Raw genomic sequence first — 18,562 nt, 5'->3', positions numbered from 1 at the left:
TCGTCCTGGGCCAGGCCTGTCTCCATGGTTCCAGAAAACGCACTGTCCTCTCGACAAGCAGGCAAGCACTCTGGGCTTTCTCCACCACCACCACCACCACCACCACCACCACCACCACCTACCGGCACCCAGTCCTATCTCTAACTTGCTAACCTCTCATACAGAGATTTCCTTTGGGGACGTCTGGACGACTGAAAAAGAGACCAAGTTTCAGTTAAGATGATTCCTAGTTGCTAGCATATGGGTCTCTCATTTTCCTCAATCCCCAGGCCCTTAGGGACAGAGAAATGGGAACCATTACCTCCTGTAGATCATCATCTGCAGATATGCTCCTCTGGAATGGCTGGAAAGTGGGGACTGGCCCTTTCTCAGGATCCTAAGAAGATTGTAGAGACCTACCTCAATGTGGGAGTAGGAGGCTGCCTGACAATGGGACAGAGGGATTCCTCTCCTGTCACCCTCATCTCAGCTTCCTCTGACCTATCTTTTTTTCTTTTAATTCCTTTGTACTTTTCTTATCTGATTATACGCTATTTTTAAATAAATGATCTTAATATACCCTTACAGTATTTAGTTAATCTAAACAGTTCTTCAACCTGATGACATTTCAGCCTGTTCAACCCTTTAGAAAATACAGTCCAAGAGCTCTAATACATGGGCTAGAGCCATATAGAACGTGTAAAATAGAAAATTTAGGAGTCAACCATTTTCTTAATTTTTCAGAAAAGCAATCTAAAGCTCAATGATAGAGCAATTTGCCCACGATTAAATAGGCATTACTTTTTCCCTAAACCTACCTCTATTCCAACTTGGAGGGATGCCCTCTGAAGTCAAGGGTCCCCTGAACAATCTTTCTGCTTGTGCTTACCTTTAACTTCCCCTCTAGGGTTCGAGAACGTTTGAAGCCCGAGTTCTTGGTCTCGGCCTTGATGGCACTGATGGCTCCTGACTTCACTAGCTGCTTTGCCTGCTCTGTTGCTGTGGCTGTGTCCACCACAGGCTGCTCTGACAGTGCTGGAGTGGTGAGAGAAAGAAGCATCACATTGGCCAGGCTGTGAGAGAGGTCAGCCCCGTGCGTCTTATTTCCAATCTATCCCCATTTCCCGTGACTTACAGCGTTTGACACCGCCTTGGCTGGCTGTGCTGCTGCTACTTTGCTTCTTCAGAGCTAACAATGCCTTTTTCTGGGAACAAGAATGAGAAGAGAGGAGTTGGTGAGGGCCAGTCCTTGACCAGGTCCTTTCCCAAGGTCTCTGGGCGCATCACTCCAGGGGACACCTTTCTCAGAGAAAACAATACAAATGGTGCTCCTGGAGTGGTTCATTGAGGCAGCCTGCCTCTTACATATGGTCCCCCAGATCATCTACAGTGCCAGTGATACCTAAGCTATCCAAACCACGGTATCCAAAGACTTTCCAGAGTATCACGTTTTTGAAGTTGAAGACAAGGAATTCAATCATGGACCACAGCCACAGGTTATATGCTACAACTAAGTATAAGCCTATGTGCCTTTCTGGGGGCTTCAGCCATCTATCCCTTGTATATTTAACAAGAACATACCATTCATTACTTTGTAACGGGGATATGCAAAAGTATGAAACACAATCTGAGAAGTAAAATGACTGGACTGAATAGTCAAGAATGATTATAAGAGGTGCAGACTGCTTGCAGCTGAGAACAAGTAAGATTTTCTGATGCCAAATGGCTATTACACTGGACCCTGGGTAGACTCTGCACAACAGAGAAGGTGAAAAAAAAAAAGGTATTTGAGACAAAGAAAACAGGGAGAAAAAATACGAGATAAGAAAGCTTTGGGAATGCATGTTTTGGGATTAGTGAATAGTTCTATTTTACTAGAAAGAGATGTGAACTTCAGGCTTTGTTCCCTAGACAATGTTAAACCAGTTAAGGGTTTCGAGAAAAAGAACAGTCTTGTGTTTTCAATGGATTGTTTTAATAGGAGTGAAGAAATCTGTTAAAAAAAACCACTCTGAAACTTGTTGAAAGACCATTACAACAGTCTATGTGAGAGTCAGCAAAGACCTAATCTATGGAATACACAGGAAAAAATAAACTGGAAAAATTACTCTCAAGGAAGAATGAAGAAGCCTTGGCAAATGTTTGGCTATGCAAATGAAGAAGTCAGAGATGAGATTGTGATTCCAAACACATGAGAGAACTGAATGTGATCAGTCCGTATTTGGGAGATCAAGAATAGAAACTAGGTTTATTAGTATAAATAGGAAGATGATAGTTTTAATTTTGGATATCTAAAGGTTATCAGTAAGACGACAGACAGAACTGGAAAAACCAAACTTGGGGATCACCAGCTTTAAGGCGGTACTAAAAGCCATGGGAAAGGAAAACAACTCCATGGCAGACTGAATAGAAAAGAGAGAGGGTACACAAGACTTGAGAAAAGCCCACCTCTGAAGCTACACTGCAAGGTGATACTCTCAAGGTATGAGTCAAAAGAACCCTCCATCCCCTCACACTCACCCCAGGTGGTCTCGTAGTGTAGAGTCTGTCAAAGGTCGGGCCATGCCCACAAACACTCCCTCACCTTTTTCTTCAGTTTGTTGAATTTCTTCTGCAGAGCCTCCTCCTCCTCGCTCAGTCCGGGGGGTATCACCAACATGGTGGTTCCTGGTTCAGGGGCAGGGCCCAAGACATCTTTCTCCACTGTCACCGCCCAGAGTTCACACGCCGAACACTATACCCAACCCCACCCCTTCAGGCCTGCCTACTTCTGTGTGTTGCTTCTCCCTACCCTTTTGCTTAAACCAGGCTGCCGTCCAAGACCCCGCTCGTCGGGGTCAACCAGCATTCCCTCCTCTTTAGAATCACGGACACCAGCGCCCTGGGGAACCACGTGGCCCGGGGAGAAACACCCCCTCCGTCGCCAAGACGATGGCACCAGACCCTCTCTACCTCCACTGGGGTTTGTATGGCAACCACGGGGTCCAAACCGTAGAGGCGGCACTGGAACCCGCACAGCGCTCTCAGAGCAACGAAAAACGGAAGAAGAGATCAGGAGTATGGAGAAAAGGGGCGAAGGGTGAGAAGAAGAAGGCCTTACCTGAGGGGGCGGCAACCCGGGCCCGCGGTTTCGGGCGGCGCCCGCACCGGCAGCAGATAGCCGGCTCAGAGCGATGACGTAGCAAGGGGCGGAGAAAGCGGTAACCAAGGCGTCCCGCGGAGCAGTCACTTCCGCCCGGCCTTCCACTGGTTTAAGGCACGCCGTCAGTAGCACTAGTCCACGCCCCCGAAGGGGTGTGTACCGGAAGTTGCCTCCATTTCCGCCTGTTCCGGGGCGGGGTTCCCACGGCTCCTAGTTGCATTTCTGGGCTGGGGCCGCACCGCGGCTCCAAGATGATCGAGACCGAGCGACTCGGTAAGGGGGAGGGGGTGGCACGAAGGAGTAGACAGGAATCGACCCTTGATCCCTGACCTATGACTTTCCTCCTGCAGCGTTACCTCCCCTAGACCCTCTGGATCTGCCCCTTCGGGCTGTGGAGCTGGGATGCACAGGGCGCTGGGAGGTGCTGAATGCGCCTGGGGCTCCAGAGAGCACCGTGAGTGATTTTGGACCCTAACCTTTGACCCTCTTCAGCATAAAACCTCTTTCTCACAGTAGGATCTGGCATGACTCACTCTATTGTCTCTGGACACCTGTCATTCTGGCCTGGAATGGTGCAGGACAGACTCCAGCCTAGTGGATCTGCTGTGGGTCAGAGCCCATGTAAGGACGAGGAGGGAGCGCTGGGGTACTTTAGCTCTGAGACCTACCTCCTCTTTCAGATGTGTCTTCTCTCATTTCAGTCCCCTTCTGTCTCCAAGCACTTGTTGGTGGCAGAGATGCTAGCTAGCCTTTGAGCCCCCGACTCTTCATCTTTAGGTCTGGGACCTTTTTTCCTAAAGCTGGTGATTCTCGAATTTCATTGCGCCTCATAATTAGTAAGGGAGCTCTTTTGAAATATGTATTCTTAAGTCCAGCCCAAGAATTTGAAGTCTAAAATCTGTGTTGTTAACTAGCGTCTTTGGTAATTCAGTAGCAGGTCGTTTGTCCTGTAAAGCATTACAACTTTTGGAAAATACTGCTTCACCTTGATTGTCCTAGTCTGTCTAGGACATCTACCATTTCTAGTCTAAACATGAATCCGTCACTTTCTCTCATTTTGCCCTTCTTCCAGCTTCCCCACGGCCTCCCTCCCTGTGCCCCAGATCTACAGCAAGAAGCAGAGCAGTCATTTCTGTCATCTCCAGCCTGGCTGCCCCTCCATGGTGTGGAGCACTCAGACCGGTGAGGGGCCTGGAAGGGTCTGGACCAGGGAGATGGGTCCCTGAAGGAAGCTGAGACAGAAGAGAAAGACAGAAAATTACTTCCTTCTCTCTAGAAAATGGCAGAGAAAGATGGATCCTTGGTCTCTCCTGGTTATATTGGGGGCCCCAGTCCCCTCTGACCTACAAGCCCAAAGACACCCAACCACAGGCCAGATACTGGGCTACAAGGAGGTAAGAGATCAGCGGCCACGAGAAGCAGAGTTGGAAAGAGGGGTATCAGAGGCGAGCTCAACCTCAGTGGGGATCTGATCCTTTGCCTTAGGTCCTGCTGGAGAACACAGACCTGTCGGCCACAACCTCCTTGTCTCTTCGCCGGCCGCCAGGACCCACCTCCCAGTCCCTGTGGGGGAATCCAACACAGTACCCTTTCTGGCCAGGTGACTCTTGTGGAAATGAGATGGTAGGGGAGGGAGCCCTCAGTCTCCAAGGAAGAGTTTCCCTGTCACTCTTTGAGAATCTTTATTTGTCCAACTTCTCCCCAGGTGGAATGGATGAACCCACCATGAGAGATTTGAGCACTCAGGAGGAGGCTGAGGAGGAGATAGACTTTGAGAAAGGTGAGGCAGTGCCAGGATGAACACTTGGGAGGCAGGCCTCCAAGATTGGGCCCTGAGGACAAGGGATCCAGGTCTATCATGGGGCTGCTGTTAGCCCTTCCATGCTTTGAGCCAATTAGGAAAAGGTACCCCTTCCATAACCCTTACTGTCATTTGTTGGGAAATTACTGCAACAGATGTTCCCAGCTATAATGTCTATTCTGTCAGTGATATCTTTTAGGTTTAGGAAGTATACAACTTGTACAACAGCATGTAGCGATCCTCATTCTCTCTGTCTTTATCCTCCAGATCTTCTTACTATTCCACCTGGCTTCAAGAAAGGCATGGACTTTGCACCAAAGGGTGAGTTTTGAGATGAGTTTTGAGTGATGCCCTTCTCCCATAGAACAGAGATGGAAATGAACAAGTCTCCTTTTTGCCTTGCTCCTCAGATCACCCAGCTCCAGCTCCTGGGTTGTTCAGTCTCAGCCGTCTGCTGGAGCCCCTGGATTTGGGTGGGGGTGATGAGTTTGAGAGGGAGGCAGTGGGACAGCCTGGAGGTACCAGAGAGGACAGTGTTTCAGCCTCTCCCTGCAGTGCTCCCTTGGCCCGAACAAGCAGCTTAGAGGATCTAGTGTTGAAGGTTGGTGCTTCTGGGCGGTGGAGGCAGGAAAGAAGGGGTCTTGCCACTGGGAGGGTGGTCTGGCTTGGTTGGGTCTAAGGGAAAGACTGGAGCATCTTCTGTGGGAAGTGGTAATGGAGAGCTTTCTGGCTGTATATCACACCTAACCCCGACTTTTCCAGGAAGCATCCACAGTTGTATCCCTGCCAGAGCTCTCCAAACCCCCACCTCAGGAACAGTGGGCCATTCCTGTGGATGTCACCTCCCCTGTTGGTGATTTCTACCGCCTCATTCCCCAGCCAGCCTTCCAGGTAGTGTGGGCCTGTCCTTACATGCTCCGCTGCTTCCTTCCAGCCCACTTCCTTGTCTCCTCTCCTTACCAGAAGCCTTCCAGGCCAGTCTTGGACCTCAGTACTAGCTTCGCCTCACTTAGGCCTTCTCCCTACTGCCCTGCATGCCCAGTGAGCCAGAGGCAGGAAGGCCCCCACTCTGTTCTTCAACTGCCATCTCTTTCTCTCTCCCACAGTGGGCATTTGAGCCTGATGTGTTCCAGAAACAGGCCATTCTGCACTTGGAACGGCACGACTCAGTCTTTGTGGCGGCTCATACATCCGCGGGGAAGACAGTTGTGGCTGAATATGCCATTGCCCTTGCCCAGAAGCACATGACGCGGTACAGGTCCTCTCCTCGACTTTCCCCTTCACCAGCCATCCCTGTTTTCTCCCTCATCCTTTCTAAACCTCATCTTTTCCTCAAGTCTTAAACTTCATTTTTTAGATGGGGGGTTTACGGGAAAAACTGAGACAGGGGTCCACAGAGAAATGAGAAGGTACAGGGAGAGAAGTTAGAAGAATGACCTGCGTGCACTTAGTTTAGGAAGGGGTTGGGGGACATTTTTCTGGGGTCATGTCATGAGGAGGGCAATTTGGGTGAAGAAAGGGGACACCTGAGCTAAGCAGCATGCTGCTGGGAAGGCTCAGGTTGGGAGAGGAGGGGCTGACCACAAGTCTGTGGGGGGAGACTGGCTAACTTCATGCCCTCTTCCCAGCACTATCTACACTTCGCCTATCAAGGCTCTGAGTAACCAGAAGTTCCGAGACTTCCGAAACACATTTGGGGATGTGGGGCTGCTCACTGGCGATGTACAGCTGCATCCGGAGGCCTCCTGCCTTATCATGACGACAGAGATCCTTCGGTGAGAGATGGGCACTCAATATGGGTGGATTTTTGGTTAGGAAGATGAGGCTGCTTTGGAGAGCATGTTGGCTAAGTTGAGGGTGGGGACAGGAACCACTGGGGAGTCAGCCTTTGGTCTTTTCTCCCCCAGCTCCATGCTGTATAGCGGCTCAGATGTCATCCGGGACCTGGAGTGGGTCATCTTTGACGAGGTTCACTATATCAACGATGCTGAGGTAAGGAGCATCATTGACCCCAGCAGTTCTTTCCTGTGGAGCTAGTTCAGCAGTTCCCTATTCCACACACCCTAAAATCTTACTATGTTCTTTGGCCCCCAAACGGAACCCTAGGAGCAGAAGGGCAGCCCCCTCTGAGCTGCCCGTGACTTGTCTTCCTTCTCTGTGTCCAGCGTGGGGTCGTGTGGGAGGAGGTGCTCATCATGCTCCCTGACCATGTCTCCATCATCCTTCTGAGTGCTACTGTCCCCAATGCCCTTGAATTTGCCGACTGGATTGGGTGAGACGTGTGTTCTGGGATGCTTGGGTGAAGGGGTTTATAGTATTCCTTGGTTGGGGTTGGGGGACAGAGACTGCCATATCAGGGAGAGTGATCAGGCCTTATGGGCGGAGAGGAGAAATGGTAGAGGGTGGGGAACATGGCCCACTTGGGCCCAGACCACTTTGCATGTTGAGAGATACAATGATGGAGACAGCCTTCTAATCCGGTTCCTAGTTTGGGTGAGGCCAAAAGGGGGACGGTGGTGACAGCCTTCTAATCCGGTTCCTAGTTTGGGTGAGGGGGACGGTGGAGGAGACATGAGCTGCTCCTTCCTACACTCCCATCTCCTTCTCACTCAGACGACTGAAGCGTCGCCAGATCTATGTCATCAGCACCGTCGCTCGCCCTGTCCCCCTGGAGCATTATCTTTTCACAGGGAACAGCCCCAAGACCCAGGGTGAGCTCTTCCTGTTGCTAGACTCCCGAGGCACCTTTCACACAAAGGGGTAAGCCAGAGATAGGGGAGATTCAGGGCTGGGTCTGGCTGGGTATGACTGTGATGGCTGCCCTCCACATACCCCAGGTATTATGCAGCTGTGGATGCCAAAAAGGAGAGGATGAGCAAACATGCCCAGACCTTTGGGGCCAAACAGCCCACACATCACGGGGGGCCTGCACAGGTAAGAACCAGCAGGCTTTGTACCCGTCACCACCTATTTCTTCCCATCCTTTCTTCCCTCATCTCCCAGGGTTTGGACTTAAGGTCTGAGCAGTGACTGTCTTGACATTTCTTTACTTTGGCCCCCATTGATTCAGGGACTCAACCTCTGTCCCTTTGCACCCCCTTCCGCAGGACCGTGGTGTGTACCTGTCCCTCCTGGCCTTCCTCCGTACCCGTGCGCAGCTGCCTGTGGTGGTGTTCACCTTCTCCCGGGGCCGCTGTGATGAGCAGGCCTCAGGCCTTACCTCTCTTGACCTCACCACAAGTTCAGAGAAGAGTGAGATTCACATCTTCCTGCAGCGCTGCCTTGCTCGCCTCCGTGGTTCTGACCGCCAGCTTCCCCAGGTATGGAGGGGAGACTTGGAGACTGCTGGGGATGGGGTGCTCTGTGACCCCACCCCTGACCACCGGCCTTGGCCCCCTGCAGGTCCTGCACATGTCGGAGCTTCTGCACCGAGGCCTGGGTGTGCACCACAGCGGCATCCTGCCCATCCTCAAGGAGATTGTGGAGATGCTCTTCAGCCGCGGCCTGGTCAAGGTGCACATGCTGCTCCACCACTTACTCACTGTGGGACCTTGGGCAAATTACTTAATCTCCATGAACTTTAGGTTTCTCATCTTAAAGTGGGGATGCATAAAATACGAACAGGTCATATTAAGAAGAGAAAACAGAAAAGCTAGCAAGCATATAAGTCGTCATCAGCAAAATGCAAATTTGATATACTCATGAGATATCACTTTACGATTATTAGACTGGTAAAACTTAGGAAACTGGCTAATGCCAAGTGTTGCCAAAGACGTAGGAAACTATAGGCGTACCTCAGAGATATTGCAGGTTCAGTTCCAGACCATTGCAGTAAAGGGAATATTGCAATAAAGTGAGTCATGTGAGCTTTTTGTTTTCTAGTGCATATAAAAGTTGTGTTTACACTATACTACATATTAAGTGTGCAATAACGTTATGTCTAAAAACAAAGTACTACTTTAACTACAAGCATACTTTATTGCTAAAAGATGCTGACTATCATCTGAGCCTTTCAGCGAGTCATAATCTTTTTGCTCTTGGAGGGTCTCGCCTTGATATTGGTAAAAATGCAATATTTGCGAACTGCAATGAAGTGAGGTATGCTTGTATAGGATTATAGGAAACCTTGTGCAGGTGTGGCCACTCTGGAGTGCACCCTGACACTCTTTAGGCAAAAATAAGTATAACATATTCTTTGACCCTAAATTCTATTCTTGAGTATAAACCACAATGAAGTTCTCACTCTGGTCCATGAGGGAATATGCCTGCTCTTCCTTTGTTGGCTATAGGCTTGTGGCAGGGTGTTGCTGGTGGTACTGAGGTGTTCTTCACTGGGAGAACATGCAGGTAAGTGTAGGGCATGCACTCCAGAGAGTGTCCTGCCACAGTTAGAAGCAAAAGATTAGGTATAACCACAGGAACATGGATGGATGCTGGAAACACTATTTGGAGGAAAGAAGTAAGAAAACAGGAGTTATATAGCTACCTTTAATGTGAATTGTAAATTACGTGCCCACAAAACAAGGCACAATGTGCAAGAACATATTCACACAAGGATTTTAAAAACGTTGGAATGACTGACAGCAGGGGGATGGGAGTGGGATATGGATGTACAAGGAAAGAAATAGGTAGCCAAATAAATTGAGGAAAATTATAGTTCCCATTCTAGACTTGTCTGGAGAGTTGAATGGGACTCTGCGAGTTAACCATCTGGATAGAGCCAGGTGTCTACTTAGCCTTGGCTACAGGGTAAGGTGTGCTTAGTCAAGACTGGTCTCTGTGTAGCCCCTTGATGATCCTCTCTTTCCCCGTCCCAGGTCTTGTTTGCCACAGAGACCTTCGCCATGGGTGTAAATATGCCAGCCCGAACAGTGGTGTTTGACTCCATGCGCAAGCACGATGGCTCCACCTTCCGGGACCTGCTCCCCGGGGAGTATGTGCAGATGGCAGGCCGGGCAGGCCGGAGGGGCCTGGACCCCACAGGCACTGTCATCCTGCTCTGCAAAGGTCGCGTGCCTGAGATGGTGGACCTGCACCGCATGATGATGGTGAGCTGGAGCCAGGAGAGTCCCAGCTTTGGGGACCTACTGGATTCTCTTCCAACCCTCTTCCCCTCTCCTTTCTACTTTTTCTTCTGCTTGGGAGGAGACAACGTAGGAGTAAGCTGATCCAAAGATGAGATTGGATCTCATCTCTAGCCTTTTCACTGAATGTGGAGCTAGATAGGACCTTTGAGAGTCTATTACTTAATTTTCCGCCCTTTATTTTGCAGAATTGGCGAGCAGGCAGTTTGTCTACAGTCCCGTAGTTATGGAGCCGGGACTAGCTCTGCTGGGGTAGAGCCAGTCCTCAGAAGGCTGGCTGGGGAGCAGCAAGTTCTACCCTGATCTCACCGACTTCTCTCACTCGGCCTAGGGAAAGCCATCTCAGCTGCAGTCGCAGTTCCGCCTCACGTACACCATGATCCTTAACCTGCTGCGGGTAGATGCCCTCAGGGTGGAGGACATGATGAAGAGGAGCTTCTCTGAGTTTCCATCTCGCAAGGACAGCAAGGTGAGGGGTTAGGGTGACCAGTATACTGGGCAGGATGTTGGACATGGGAAGCCAGGCTGGAGAGGTGGGCATCTAGAGGCTAGTGGGGTGAAGGTGGGGCTGTAGCAGACTGAGCCTGAAGATTCGTTTCATACCTGCTCCCACTTGTGCCCAGGCCCATGAACAGTCTCTGGCTGAACTGACCAAGAAGCTGGGGGCCTTGGAGGAGCCTGATGTGACTGGCCAACTGGTTGACCTGCTTGAGTATTACCGCTGGGGGGAGGAATTGACAGAGACCCGGAGCCTGATCCAGGTGCATGAGTGTGTGTGTGTTGGGGCAGTGGGTCGGGGGGCGGGAAGGAAGAGAATTCGACACTCTGGGTGCTTCTGAACCTAATCCCAGTGTCCTTGTGACCCTCCCTGTCTCCTTTGTGCATATCCCCGCTTTTCAGCGCCGTGTCCTAGAGTCTGTAAACGGGCTAAAATCTCTCTCAGCTGGAAGGGTGGTGGTTGTGAAGAATCAGGAGCATCACAATGTACTGGGTGTGATCTTGCAGGTGAGGGCAGGAGGAATTTGGGCCCCAAAGGGAGGGAGGAGCAAGCCCTCTCTGTCTTCCTCATTTAATGGGGGCAGGTTATGCTCACCAGTGCTTTCATGTTCCCCTTTTGCCCTCCTTTCCTTTCCATCACCACTTCATGCTCACCTCATCTTCTGAACGCCCCCATAATCCCCACCCCCATCCCCACACTCTGCTTTGATTGCTTGACTTGGTTACCAGTCTATATTGGTGGGCTCTGCATGGTTGCTCCATGATCCCTGCCTGAGGGTGGGGATGTGATCTCTACCTTTGCTGTCTACTCCTCGGATGGCCCATTTGACCTCCCCACCTCTCTAGGTCTCCTCGAACTCCATGAGCAGAGTATTCACAACCCTGGTTTTGTGTGATAAACCCACGTCTGAGGACCCACAGGAGAGGGGGTCAGCCTCCCCAGATGTGCCCTACCCGGATGACCTCATAGGATTCAAGCTGTTCTTGCCCGAAGGTAAGAGTGGGGCAGATAGCCAGGTTCCTGACAGCAATGTAGGAACTGGGTTCGTGGCGAGGTCTGACCCTGCTCTCCCCTTTTCACAGGGCCTTGTGACCATAGTGTGGCCAAGCTCCAGACAGGAGACGTGGCTGCCATCACCACCAAAGTGCTCCGGGTGAATGGAGAGAAGATCCTGGAGGATTTCAGCAAGAGGCAGCTACCGAAATTCAAGTCAGAGATGCTGGGGAGTCCTGTTTCCTGGGGAGGGACCACGTAATGGGGAGTAGGGAAGTGCCTGGGGTGATTCCTGTGGAAGAGAAGTCTCATCTGCTCCTTCCTCAGGAAGGATCCTCCCATTGCTGCTGTGACCACTGCTGTCCAGGAATTGCTGCGTCTGGCTCAGGCCTATCCAGCAGGACCCCCTACCCTTGACCCTGTCAATGACTTGCAGCTCAAGGATGTGTCGGTGGTTGAAGGCGAGCTCCGGGCCCGGAAGCTTGAGGAGCTGATCCGGGGGGCCCAGTGCGTGCACAGCCCCCGTTTTCCTACCCAGGTAGGGCTCTGGATGCTAGCTCCAAAGCTGGAGGGGGCATTTCCTTTCTGGTCCCCTGTAAGCTGCCCACCTCCATCTCAGCCCTGGTCCTCAGCCCTCCCTCCATCCCACCCCCCGCCCCAATCAACTCCCTCTTCCCTTTGAGGGCAAGAGGTAGGCTAACATGCTCTGGCCTGTGGCTCTCCCTGTGGCTTTCTGCAGTACCTGAAGCTGCGGGAGCGAATGCAGATACAGAAGGAGATGGAGCGGCTGCGCTTCCTGCTGTCAGATCAGTCGCTGTTGCTGCTCCCCGAGTACCACCAGCGAGTAGAGGTGAGAGTGGTGGGGGGCAGGGGGGCCAGCAAGGGAGAGGATGGTCGGCTCCCAACACCCACTATCTTTCTTCTAGGTGCTTCGAATCCTGGGTTATGTAGATGAGGCAGGCACAGTGAAGCTGGCGGGGCGGGTGGCTTGTGCCATGAGCAGCCATGAACTGCTCCTCACTGAACTCATGTTTGACAATGCTCTGAGTGCCCTGCAGCCAGAGGAGATTGCGGCCCTGCTCTCTGGCCTGGTCTGCCAGAGCTCTGGGGACACTGGGGAGCAGCTCCCAAGCACTCTCAAACAGGTATGGGACCCACTCCTCCTCTACCCTGGCCGCAGCATTCTCAGTCCCCACCCCAAAGTTTCCCCAATTGACCTCTCCAGTCCTGTAAGTGCTCCTAAGAGCTGGAATGACTTCTTCCTTGATCTGAGCCTCCTCCATCCCGGAGCAGGAAGGCAGGTCTTAATCTCTCCTTCCCCATCTGTAGGGAGTAGAACGTGTCCGGGCTGTGGCCAAGCGGATTGGTGAGGTCCAGGTGGCCTGTGGCCTGAACCAGACAGTGGAAGAATTTGTAGGGGAGCTGAATTTTGGGCTGGTCGAGGTTGTGTACGAGTGGGCTCGGGGCATGGTGAGTAACTGGGGTTTGGGGTTTTGTGGATGGCTGGTTGGGGAGAGGCTGCCCAGACCTATTGAATTCAGTCCCCACCCTGCTTCCCCCATAGCCCTTCTCTGAGTTGGCAGGGCTCTCTGGGACCCCTGAAGGCCTGGTGGTCCGCTGCATCCAGCGCCTGGCTGAGATGTGTCGCTCGCTGCGGGGGGCAGCCCGCCTGGTAGGTGAGCCTGTGCTAGGTGCTAAAATGGAGACAGCAGCTACCCTGCTACGGAGGGACATCGTCTTTGCAGCTAGCCTCTACACACAGTGAATGGCCCTCGTGTAAAAATGTAATAATAAAAGAGCAAACCACCTATGAGTACTTGAGGTGCTGTGCTGGGTAGGGAAGACTCAGCTCAGCTCAAAAGACACAGCAGGGAGAACCACCTAGAAATATGCCTTTATCTGTGCACAGAGACAGGACCAGTCCCCTCTGAAGCATCAGTTCTTGGGGGAAGGTGTCTTAGGGGGTAACGAGAGGTCCTGGGTCATGGCATCCACATACCACGTGGGCAGGAAGGCATGGGGTGCATCTTCATACACAGACACTGTGACTGGCCTACCAGGCTCCCAGGAGAAGAGGTGGACGAGCCTGAGGGGAAAATGGAGTCACCAGTTGAGGACTGGAAGCCGAGCTTCTGGGCCCAGAGGGGAGGGGTAGAGCTGAATGCCTCACCTGGGGTCATCCTGGACAACTGTGTTCTGGGCAAAGCTAAGGAAGGCAGCACAGAAGTTCATGCACACGGAGGGATTCCAGCCATCACGGTCATTCTGGAGAGGGCCGAGGAGGAGGCAGAGATGAGTGAGGGCAAGGGTGAGAGAGGGGGAAGGCGTGCTGCGGCCCTGGACCCTGTACCTGTGGTCTTGCTTGGGGGACACAGGTGGGTGCTGTGACTCCATTGCCTTACCCTGACGTGTTCAAACATCTGCATGGTGGGAAAAGTCTTGAGAGAACAGATGAAACCCTCTGGGTTACGGAAGCCAGCGACAACATTTGGGACCCCCAGGAGGAATGATTGAGCCCACCATTTCAGGAGCTTGTGTCTGTCATGTCAGGAAAGGCAAGGTGTCAGTGGGACCCCACCTCTACCCTCCAGTCTCCTCCTCTTACCCCAAGCTCCTTTCCCAGCTGTCAGTTCTAAGCTCTTGCCCTGCCCAACTCCCTCCTGAACCTGTAGAAGCTCCTCCATTGGCCAGGGCTGTGCATCTCCTTGGAAGTCTTGAGCTCCACATAGCAAGTAGGGGGCTGTGAGGATGGGGCCTGGGGGTCTGTGCAGTCTACCTCCCCTGAGAAGAGCAGGGGGTGGTTTCCCAGGCGGCTGCGTAGCACGGAGCAGAAGGCCATGTTGGTGTTGACTTCTCCAGAGGGGTCTGGGGAGCCTCCAGGTTTGTCTGCACAAGGAGAGAAGCAGCAGTAGGGATGGAGGCTCTCAGTCTCTGGGGGAGGGAAAGGGGGCTACAGAGCAGGGGCAACTCTCACCTGCACACATATACTGCTCGAATTTGTACCCCATGTACATAAGCTCCCGGAGGAGGGGTGGCCGGGCAAGCCTCTGAGCCTGAGCAGCCAGTGTCTCCACCTCACTCAGGTACAGTGTCCCCTGGAACCGGGAAGCTGCCAGCTGCCAGCCCTCTTGCCGCTCGTATGGTGTTGTCAGCAGTTTTGTCAAGTGCCCCCGCCATGTCACTATGGCCCCTGCCAGCCATCCTGGACCCCTGAGAGGGAGGAGTTAGAGGCTGAAGATCTGACACAAGCATTAGCTCAGATGGCTCCCCCAAAGAATAGCCCCCAAAGAATAGTCCTTTGAAAGACTGAATGCCCTCTATCTTTGGCTCTCCTAATTTTAGGGGGGAAGGTATTGGTCTCTCCATCTCATGTGCTGTGGTCTGCTCACCCCTCCAGCTGGCCTCGGTGCTCCAGGAGCCAGCGCAGCAGATGGTCCAGGCGCTCTTGGACCTCCTCGTCCCGGGGCTGATATCGATCGGGGTATCCATCTCTGAGGTCAAAGTTGGGGCCCTGACCGTTGGCGGGGGGTGGGCTGTAGTAGCGCAAGGCTCGGGCATCTCCATGGTACTGGCGTTGGGTATCCAGGGAGAAGCAGCCCAGCTGGGAAGGGCGCCGGTAAAAAGGAAAGGACCCAGAGTAGAGGGCAGGGTCTGTGGGTAATGAGGGTGCTGGGCGGGGGAGTTTGTTGTGAGGCTCAGCTGCTTCTATCTTCCCAGCTCCTCTCTTGGTCCCTCTGGGCTCCATGAGGTCCTGAGAGATGGGAGAAAGTTGTCCTTCTACAAAGGAGGCCTGGAGAAGGGGGACTCCAGGTCAGAACTAAGCGAACCTCCTGATGGCCTGGCTATGGCCTTAAAACAGGCAGGCCGCCAGCCCCTCGCACAGAACCATGGCCAGCTCCACCCACGGCCTTTCCCCTTGACCTCTCCACCCTCAGCCCCCTCTGAGATCTTCCCAAGACCGTGAGGTTAGGAAGAGTTCGGGCTCAGATCAAGGATCTGGTTACCTCTTAACACGCCAACCTCGACTTCTACCTCTGTCGAGCTATGACGTCACGGGCAGGTACACCAGAAGTCGAAGAGGGATGCAAAAGTGGTTTTCCGCTCCAGGCGATGCAATCATTCAGCGACAGTGGCGGGCAAATCCTTCGTGGGCGGTGGGATGAGGGTGCACTCTCCACCTGGAAGTTGAACGCGACGTGGCCCCAGGCACCCCGCCAGAGGTCCGTGATGTGAGAGCTCCTGGAGGCAGCCAAGCAGCATTGGCCGTGGGGCCAGAGCAGGCCCGGGAGGAACTGGAATCCTCATCGGCGCCGCCCCTTCCAGTCAGAGCCCGAGAGAGGACGAGAGGAGGCCTCCTTCGTCATCGCGTTGTCCAGCTTACACTGGCTGACTGGTCTCCGAGGACGTCACTGCTCCGCGCCGGAAGTCTCTGTTTTCGTGGTCTCTTCCTCAATACCTACCCCTTCCCGGGCTCCACAAGATCCCGGGACATGAGCCGGAAGAGGCAGCGCCTGGTCCCGGAGACGCTGGGACTGAAGAGGTGGCGGGAACGAGGTCATGCAGAGGCAGATCCTCTGAGGGGCGAGGCAGGTAACCATGACAACCCCAGGGCGAGGCTCAAGACTCCAGCCCCAGCGGCCTCTCCTCTCGTCACCTTAGATGTTGGGAGAAGGCGCCCCCATAATAGTTTCTTTACCTCCCCCAATTCGCCTCCCAGTGACCAGGTCTCCCCACTCAGGGTCGGCGCGCGCAGCAGTCACGGAGCTGGTGGGGCTGTTCCCGCGAGGCCTGTTCGAAGATGCGCTGCCGCCTATCGCACTCAAGAGCCAGGTGTACAGCCTCGTGCCCGACCGGACCGCGGCTGACCGGCAGCTGGTGAGGGGTGCCAGTGCCACCGACCGAAGCCGTACTCAGAATCCTCAGTCGGTCCGCCAGCCATTCTGCCGTTCAGCAAGCGTTAGATTCTTTCTGTGCCAGGCACTGCAGTGCTACAAACCCTGTAAAAAGATCCTAGGGCAGTAGGGAGCGTGCCACATTTTGGATGTGGAAGAGCGAAGCTTTTGGGGAAACTGAATCATTGGGCATGGTTGGAGCTTAACACCGCTGGTAATACAGGAAGATGTCAGATTACAACAGGCCTTGTGCATCAATATTTCCGTTTTACACTGAGCTGGTAGAGCATGTTAAACAGGAGAGAGAACGGTGTGTTGGGTGGCTTGGAGGTAGTGAGATGAGGCAGGGAAATCAGGAAGATATTGCAGCTGAGAACTGGTGAAGGCCTAAACTAGGGTAGCATAGTAGAGAGGAGAGGCTAGGTGAGGGATGTGGGAAGTGGGAAGAGAGGGAGGAATCCAGGATAACTGACTTTCCAGATGACAGGCTAGGTGGTTGGTGGAGTGAATAGAATAAGACCACGCTGAGTTGTTGAGGACAGAAATGATGTGTTTAATTTTGTGCAAGTTGAGTTGGAGGTTCTTGTGGAGCATCCAAAGGCAAATGTGTAGTAGACAATTGGATATGAGGGTTTGGAGAGAATTCTGAGCCAGTGATATAGAACTGGAAGTTATAGAGATGTGAGTAGTGGTTCAGTGGATGTGGGTGAGATCAGGTAGAAAGAGTGAGTAGAATGATTTTTAACTTTTTTGTAAACTTTGGGAGATAATGAAAGCAATGGCTCTCTTTCTAGAAAAATGTATACATGCCATATATATACAAGGTACATATATAACTTGGGGTGGGGGAGGGTGTTTCCTAGATTCTCTGAGGGCCAAGGTTAAGGACCTTGGATTTACAGTGAAAGGTAATAGGGCCAAATCCAGCGCTGGGAGATACCAGCATTTAAGGCAGTGTTTCTCAGAGTATGTCCTGTGTTCTACCTGTATCAGAATTACCTGGGCTGCTGCTTCAAAAATACAGGTTCCCGGAACTCATTAATTTTCACAGATTTCTGTTTTGTGAATATCCCATTTTGTCCATTCTCATGGAAGAAATTGTATTTTTCTAGGAATTCATCAATTTCATCTAAATATTCAAATTTATTAGTATAAAGTTTGCAATCTCATTGTTTGTAGAATCTGTAGTGATAACTTTTTTTTTCATTCTTTATATTGGTTATCTGTGCTTTTTCTAGGTTTCTCCCCTCTTTTTCTTGGTCAGTCTCACCAGTGGTTTATCAATGTTAATAGTCTTGAAAAAAAATTAACACTTAGTTTTGTTGCTCCCTCATATGCATGTTTTCTATTTTATTAATCTGTTTATCCCCTACCGTTGAGTTTATTCTACCTTTTTACCCCCATTAATTTTAATCTTCTCTTCTTTTTTAATAGATTCATGTCAGGCTGTAGTTTTCTGCTAAGTATTGAGGTTTATATATTTTCATTATCGTTCATTTCAAAGTGTCTTCTAATTTTCTTTTTTTTTTCCTTTGATTCATTGGGTTGATTAGAAATGTATGTATTAATTTCTAAACATTTTCTTATTACTTTGTTGTTGCTGATTTTTGTTTTAAATGATATTGTGGCCAGAGAACATATACAATATAATTTCAGTCATTTGAAACTTTTTGAGGCTTGCTTTGTGCTATTTGCCCAGTTTTGCTAAGTATTCTATGTATATTTGAAAAGAATATGCATTATTCAGTTATTAATTTCTAACTAGAGTTATTGAAGTCTTCTATTTCTTCACTATTATTTTGTCTGTTTGTTCTATGAGTTAATGAAAGCTGGATTAATATACTTTTGTGATTGTGGATTTGTTATTGGCTCTTTAAATATTTCCCCTACCTTATTATCTCTTCATTCCTACTGGGACTCCAATTAAACATACATTTGACCTTCTCTTTTTATCCTTTAAGTCACTTAGTCTCTTGTTTGCATTTTCAATCTTTTTGACTGTTCTGGTTAATTTTTTTGATATGATTTATAGATTAGTAGCTTTTTATTTAGCTGTGCTGTTGTCCATTAAACCCATCCATTGAGTTCTTCCTTCCTTCCTTCCTTCCTTCCTTCCTTCCTTCCTTCCTTCCTTCCTTCCTTCCTTCCTTCCTTCCTTCTTTCCTTCCTTCC

The 18,562-nt window shown here is 51.2% G+C and overlaps 4 protein-coding genes across 10 annotated transcripts in view; 2 read left to right on the top strand and 2 right to left on the bottom strand.

Annotated features, from left to right (window-relative positions):
- Positions 1–3,274, bottom strand: part of NELFE (negative elongation factor complex member E) — a 7,297-nt gene extending 4,023 nt beyond the window's left edge. Inside the window, exons 1-6 of one of the 3 annotated variants that reach the window (XM_006904629.3) lie at positions 3,080–3,274; positions 2,564–2,646; positions 1,115–1,184; positions 869–1,014; positions 302–376; positions 154–191 (exon numbers count right to left, since the gene is read on the bottom strand). In XM_006904629.3, coding sequence (XP_006904691.1) covers positions 154–191; positions 302–376; positions 869–1,014; positions 1,115–1,184; positions 2,564–2,638 — 404 coding nt within the window. In that variant the 5' untranslated portion in view covers positions 2,639–2,646; positions 3,080–3,274. The other 2 variants (XM_015588925.2, XM_015588929.2) reach the window with 2 other exon arrangements.
- On the top strand, positions 3,001–13,306 carry SKIV2L (Ski2 like RNA helicase). 3 transcript variants are annotated; one of them, XM_006904630.3, is made up of 28 exons: positions 3,001–3,394; positions 3,472–3,575; positions 4,194–4,303; positions 4,398–4,515; positions 4,607–4,721; positions 4,827–4,901; positions 5,190–5,243; positions 5,333–5,523; positions 5,685–5,813; positions 6,029–6,174; positions 6,551–6,697; positions 6,830–6,914; positions 7,088–7,194; positions 7,536–7,682; positions 7,760–7,856; positions 8,030–8,242; positions 8,325–8,435; positions 9,740–9,970; positions 10,338–10,475; positions 10,630–10,767; positions 10,907–11,011; positions 11,351–11,498; positions 11,588–11,714; positions 11,826–12,036; positions 12,238–12,348; positions 12,425–12,643; positions 12,828–12,968; positions 13,063–13,306. In XM_006904630.3, exons 1-28 carry the CDS (start codon positions 3,373–3,375, stop codon positions 13,261–13,263), a joined length of 3,741 nt encoding a protein of 1,246 aa, XP_006904692.1. In that variant the 5' UTR covers positions 3,001–3,372; the 3' UTR covers positions 13,264–13,306. The 3 variants fall into 3 exon arrangements, with proteins under 3 accessions (XP_006904692.1, XP_024901583.1, XP_024901584.1); XM_025045815.1 differs by having other exon boundaries at positions 3,276–3,394; positions 13,040–13,303; XM_025045816.1 differs by lacking the exons at positions 3,001–3,394; positions 3,472–3,575 and adding an exon at positions 3,648–3,742.
- DXO (decapping exoribonuclease) lies at positions 12,650–15,853 on the bottom strand. Of its 3 annotated transcripts, XM_015588917.2 has the most exons (8): positions 15,503–15,851; positions 14,888–15,249; positions 14,473–14,708; positions 14,165–14,384; positions 13,901–14,036; positions 13,669–13,763; positions 13,498–13,584; positions 12,650–12,821 (listed from the first exon to the last, which is right to left on the bottom strand). In XM_015588917.2, coding segments are annotated over exons 2-8 (1,131 nt in total). In that variant the 5' UTR covers positions 15,244–15,249; positions 15,503–15,851; the 3' UTR covers positions 12,650–12,820. The 3 variants fall into 3 exon arrangements, with proteins under 3 accessions (XP_015444403.1, XP_006904688.1, XP_006904689.1); XM_006904626.3 differs by lacking the exon at positions 12,650–12,821 and having other exon boundaries at positions 13,374–13,584; positions 14,888–15,288; positions 15,503–15,853; XM_006904627.3 differs by lacking the exon at positions 12,650–12,821 and having other exon boundaries at positions 13,374–13,584; positions 15,503–15,850.
- STK19 (serine/threonine kinase 19) overlaps positions 15,788–18,562 on the top strand; it is a 7,148-nt gene continuing 4,373 nt past the window's right edge. Inside the window, exons 1-2 of the mRNA XM_015588934.2 lie at positions 15,788–16,088; positions 16,237–16,373. Of these exons, the coding sequence (XP_015444420.1) occupies positions 15,989–16,088; positions 16,237–16,373 (237 nt within the window). The 5' untranslated portion in view covers positions 15,788–15,988. The remainder of the gene's footprint in view (positions 16,089–16,236; positions 16,374–18,562) is intronic.

The sequence above is a fragment of the Pteropus alecto genome, unplaced genomic scaffold (assembly GCF_000325575.1).
Source record: "Pteropus alecto unplaced genomic scaffold, ASM32557v1 scaffold400, whole genome shotgun sequence".
Lineage (NCBI taxonomy): Eukaryota > Metazoa > Chordata > Mammalia > Chiroptera > Pteropodidae > Pteropus > Pteropus alecto.
This window is presented reverse-complemented; position numbering and strand designations above follow the sequence as displayed.

Excerpts from the sequence above, each read along its gene's own strand:
- SKIV2L (XM_006904630.3), top strand. The coding sequence starts at position 3,373 with ATGATCGAGACCGAGCGACTCG. Across the intron at positions 3,395-3,471 it reads GATCGAGACCGAGCGACTCG|CGTTACCTCCCCTAGACCCT; the intron begins GTAAGGGGGAGG and ends TTCCTCCTGCAG. Across the intron at positions 5,814-6,028 it reads TTCCCCAGCCAGCCTTCCAG|TGGGCATTTGAGCCTGATGT; the intron begins GTAGTGTGGGCC and ends TCTCTCCCACAG.
- DXO (XM_006904626.3), bottom strand. The coding sequence starts at position 15,243 with ATGGAGCCCAGAGGGACCAAGAGAGGAGCTGGGAAGATAGAAGCAGCT. Across the intron at positions 14,709-14,887 it reads CACCGAGGCCAGCTGGAGGG|GGGTCCAGGATGGCTGGCAG; the intron begins GTGAGCAGACCA and ends CCTCCCTCTCAG. Across the intron at positions 13,764-13,900 it reads AGATGTTTGAACACGTCAGG|AATGACCGTGATGGCTGGAA; the intron begins GTAAGGCAATGG and ends GGCCCTCTCCAG.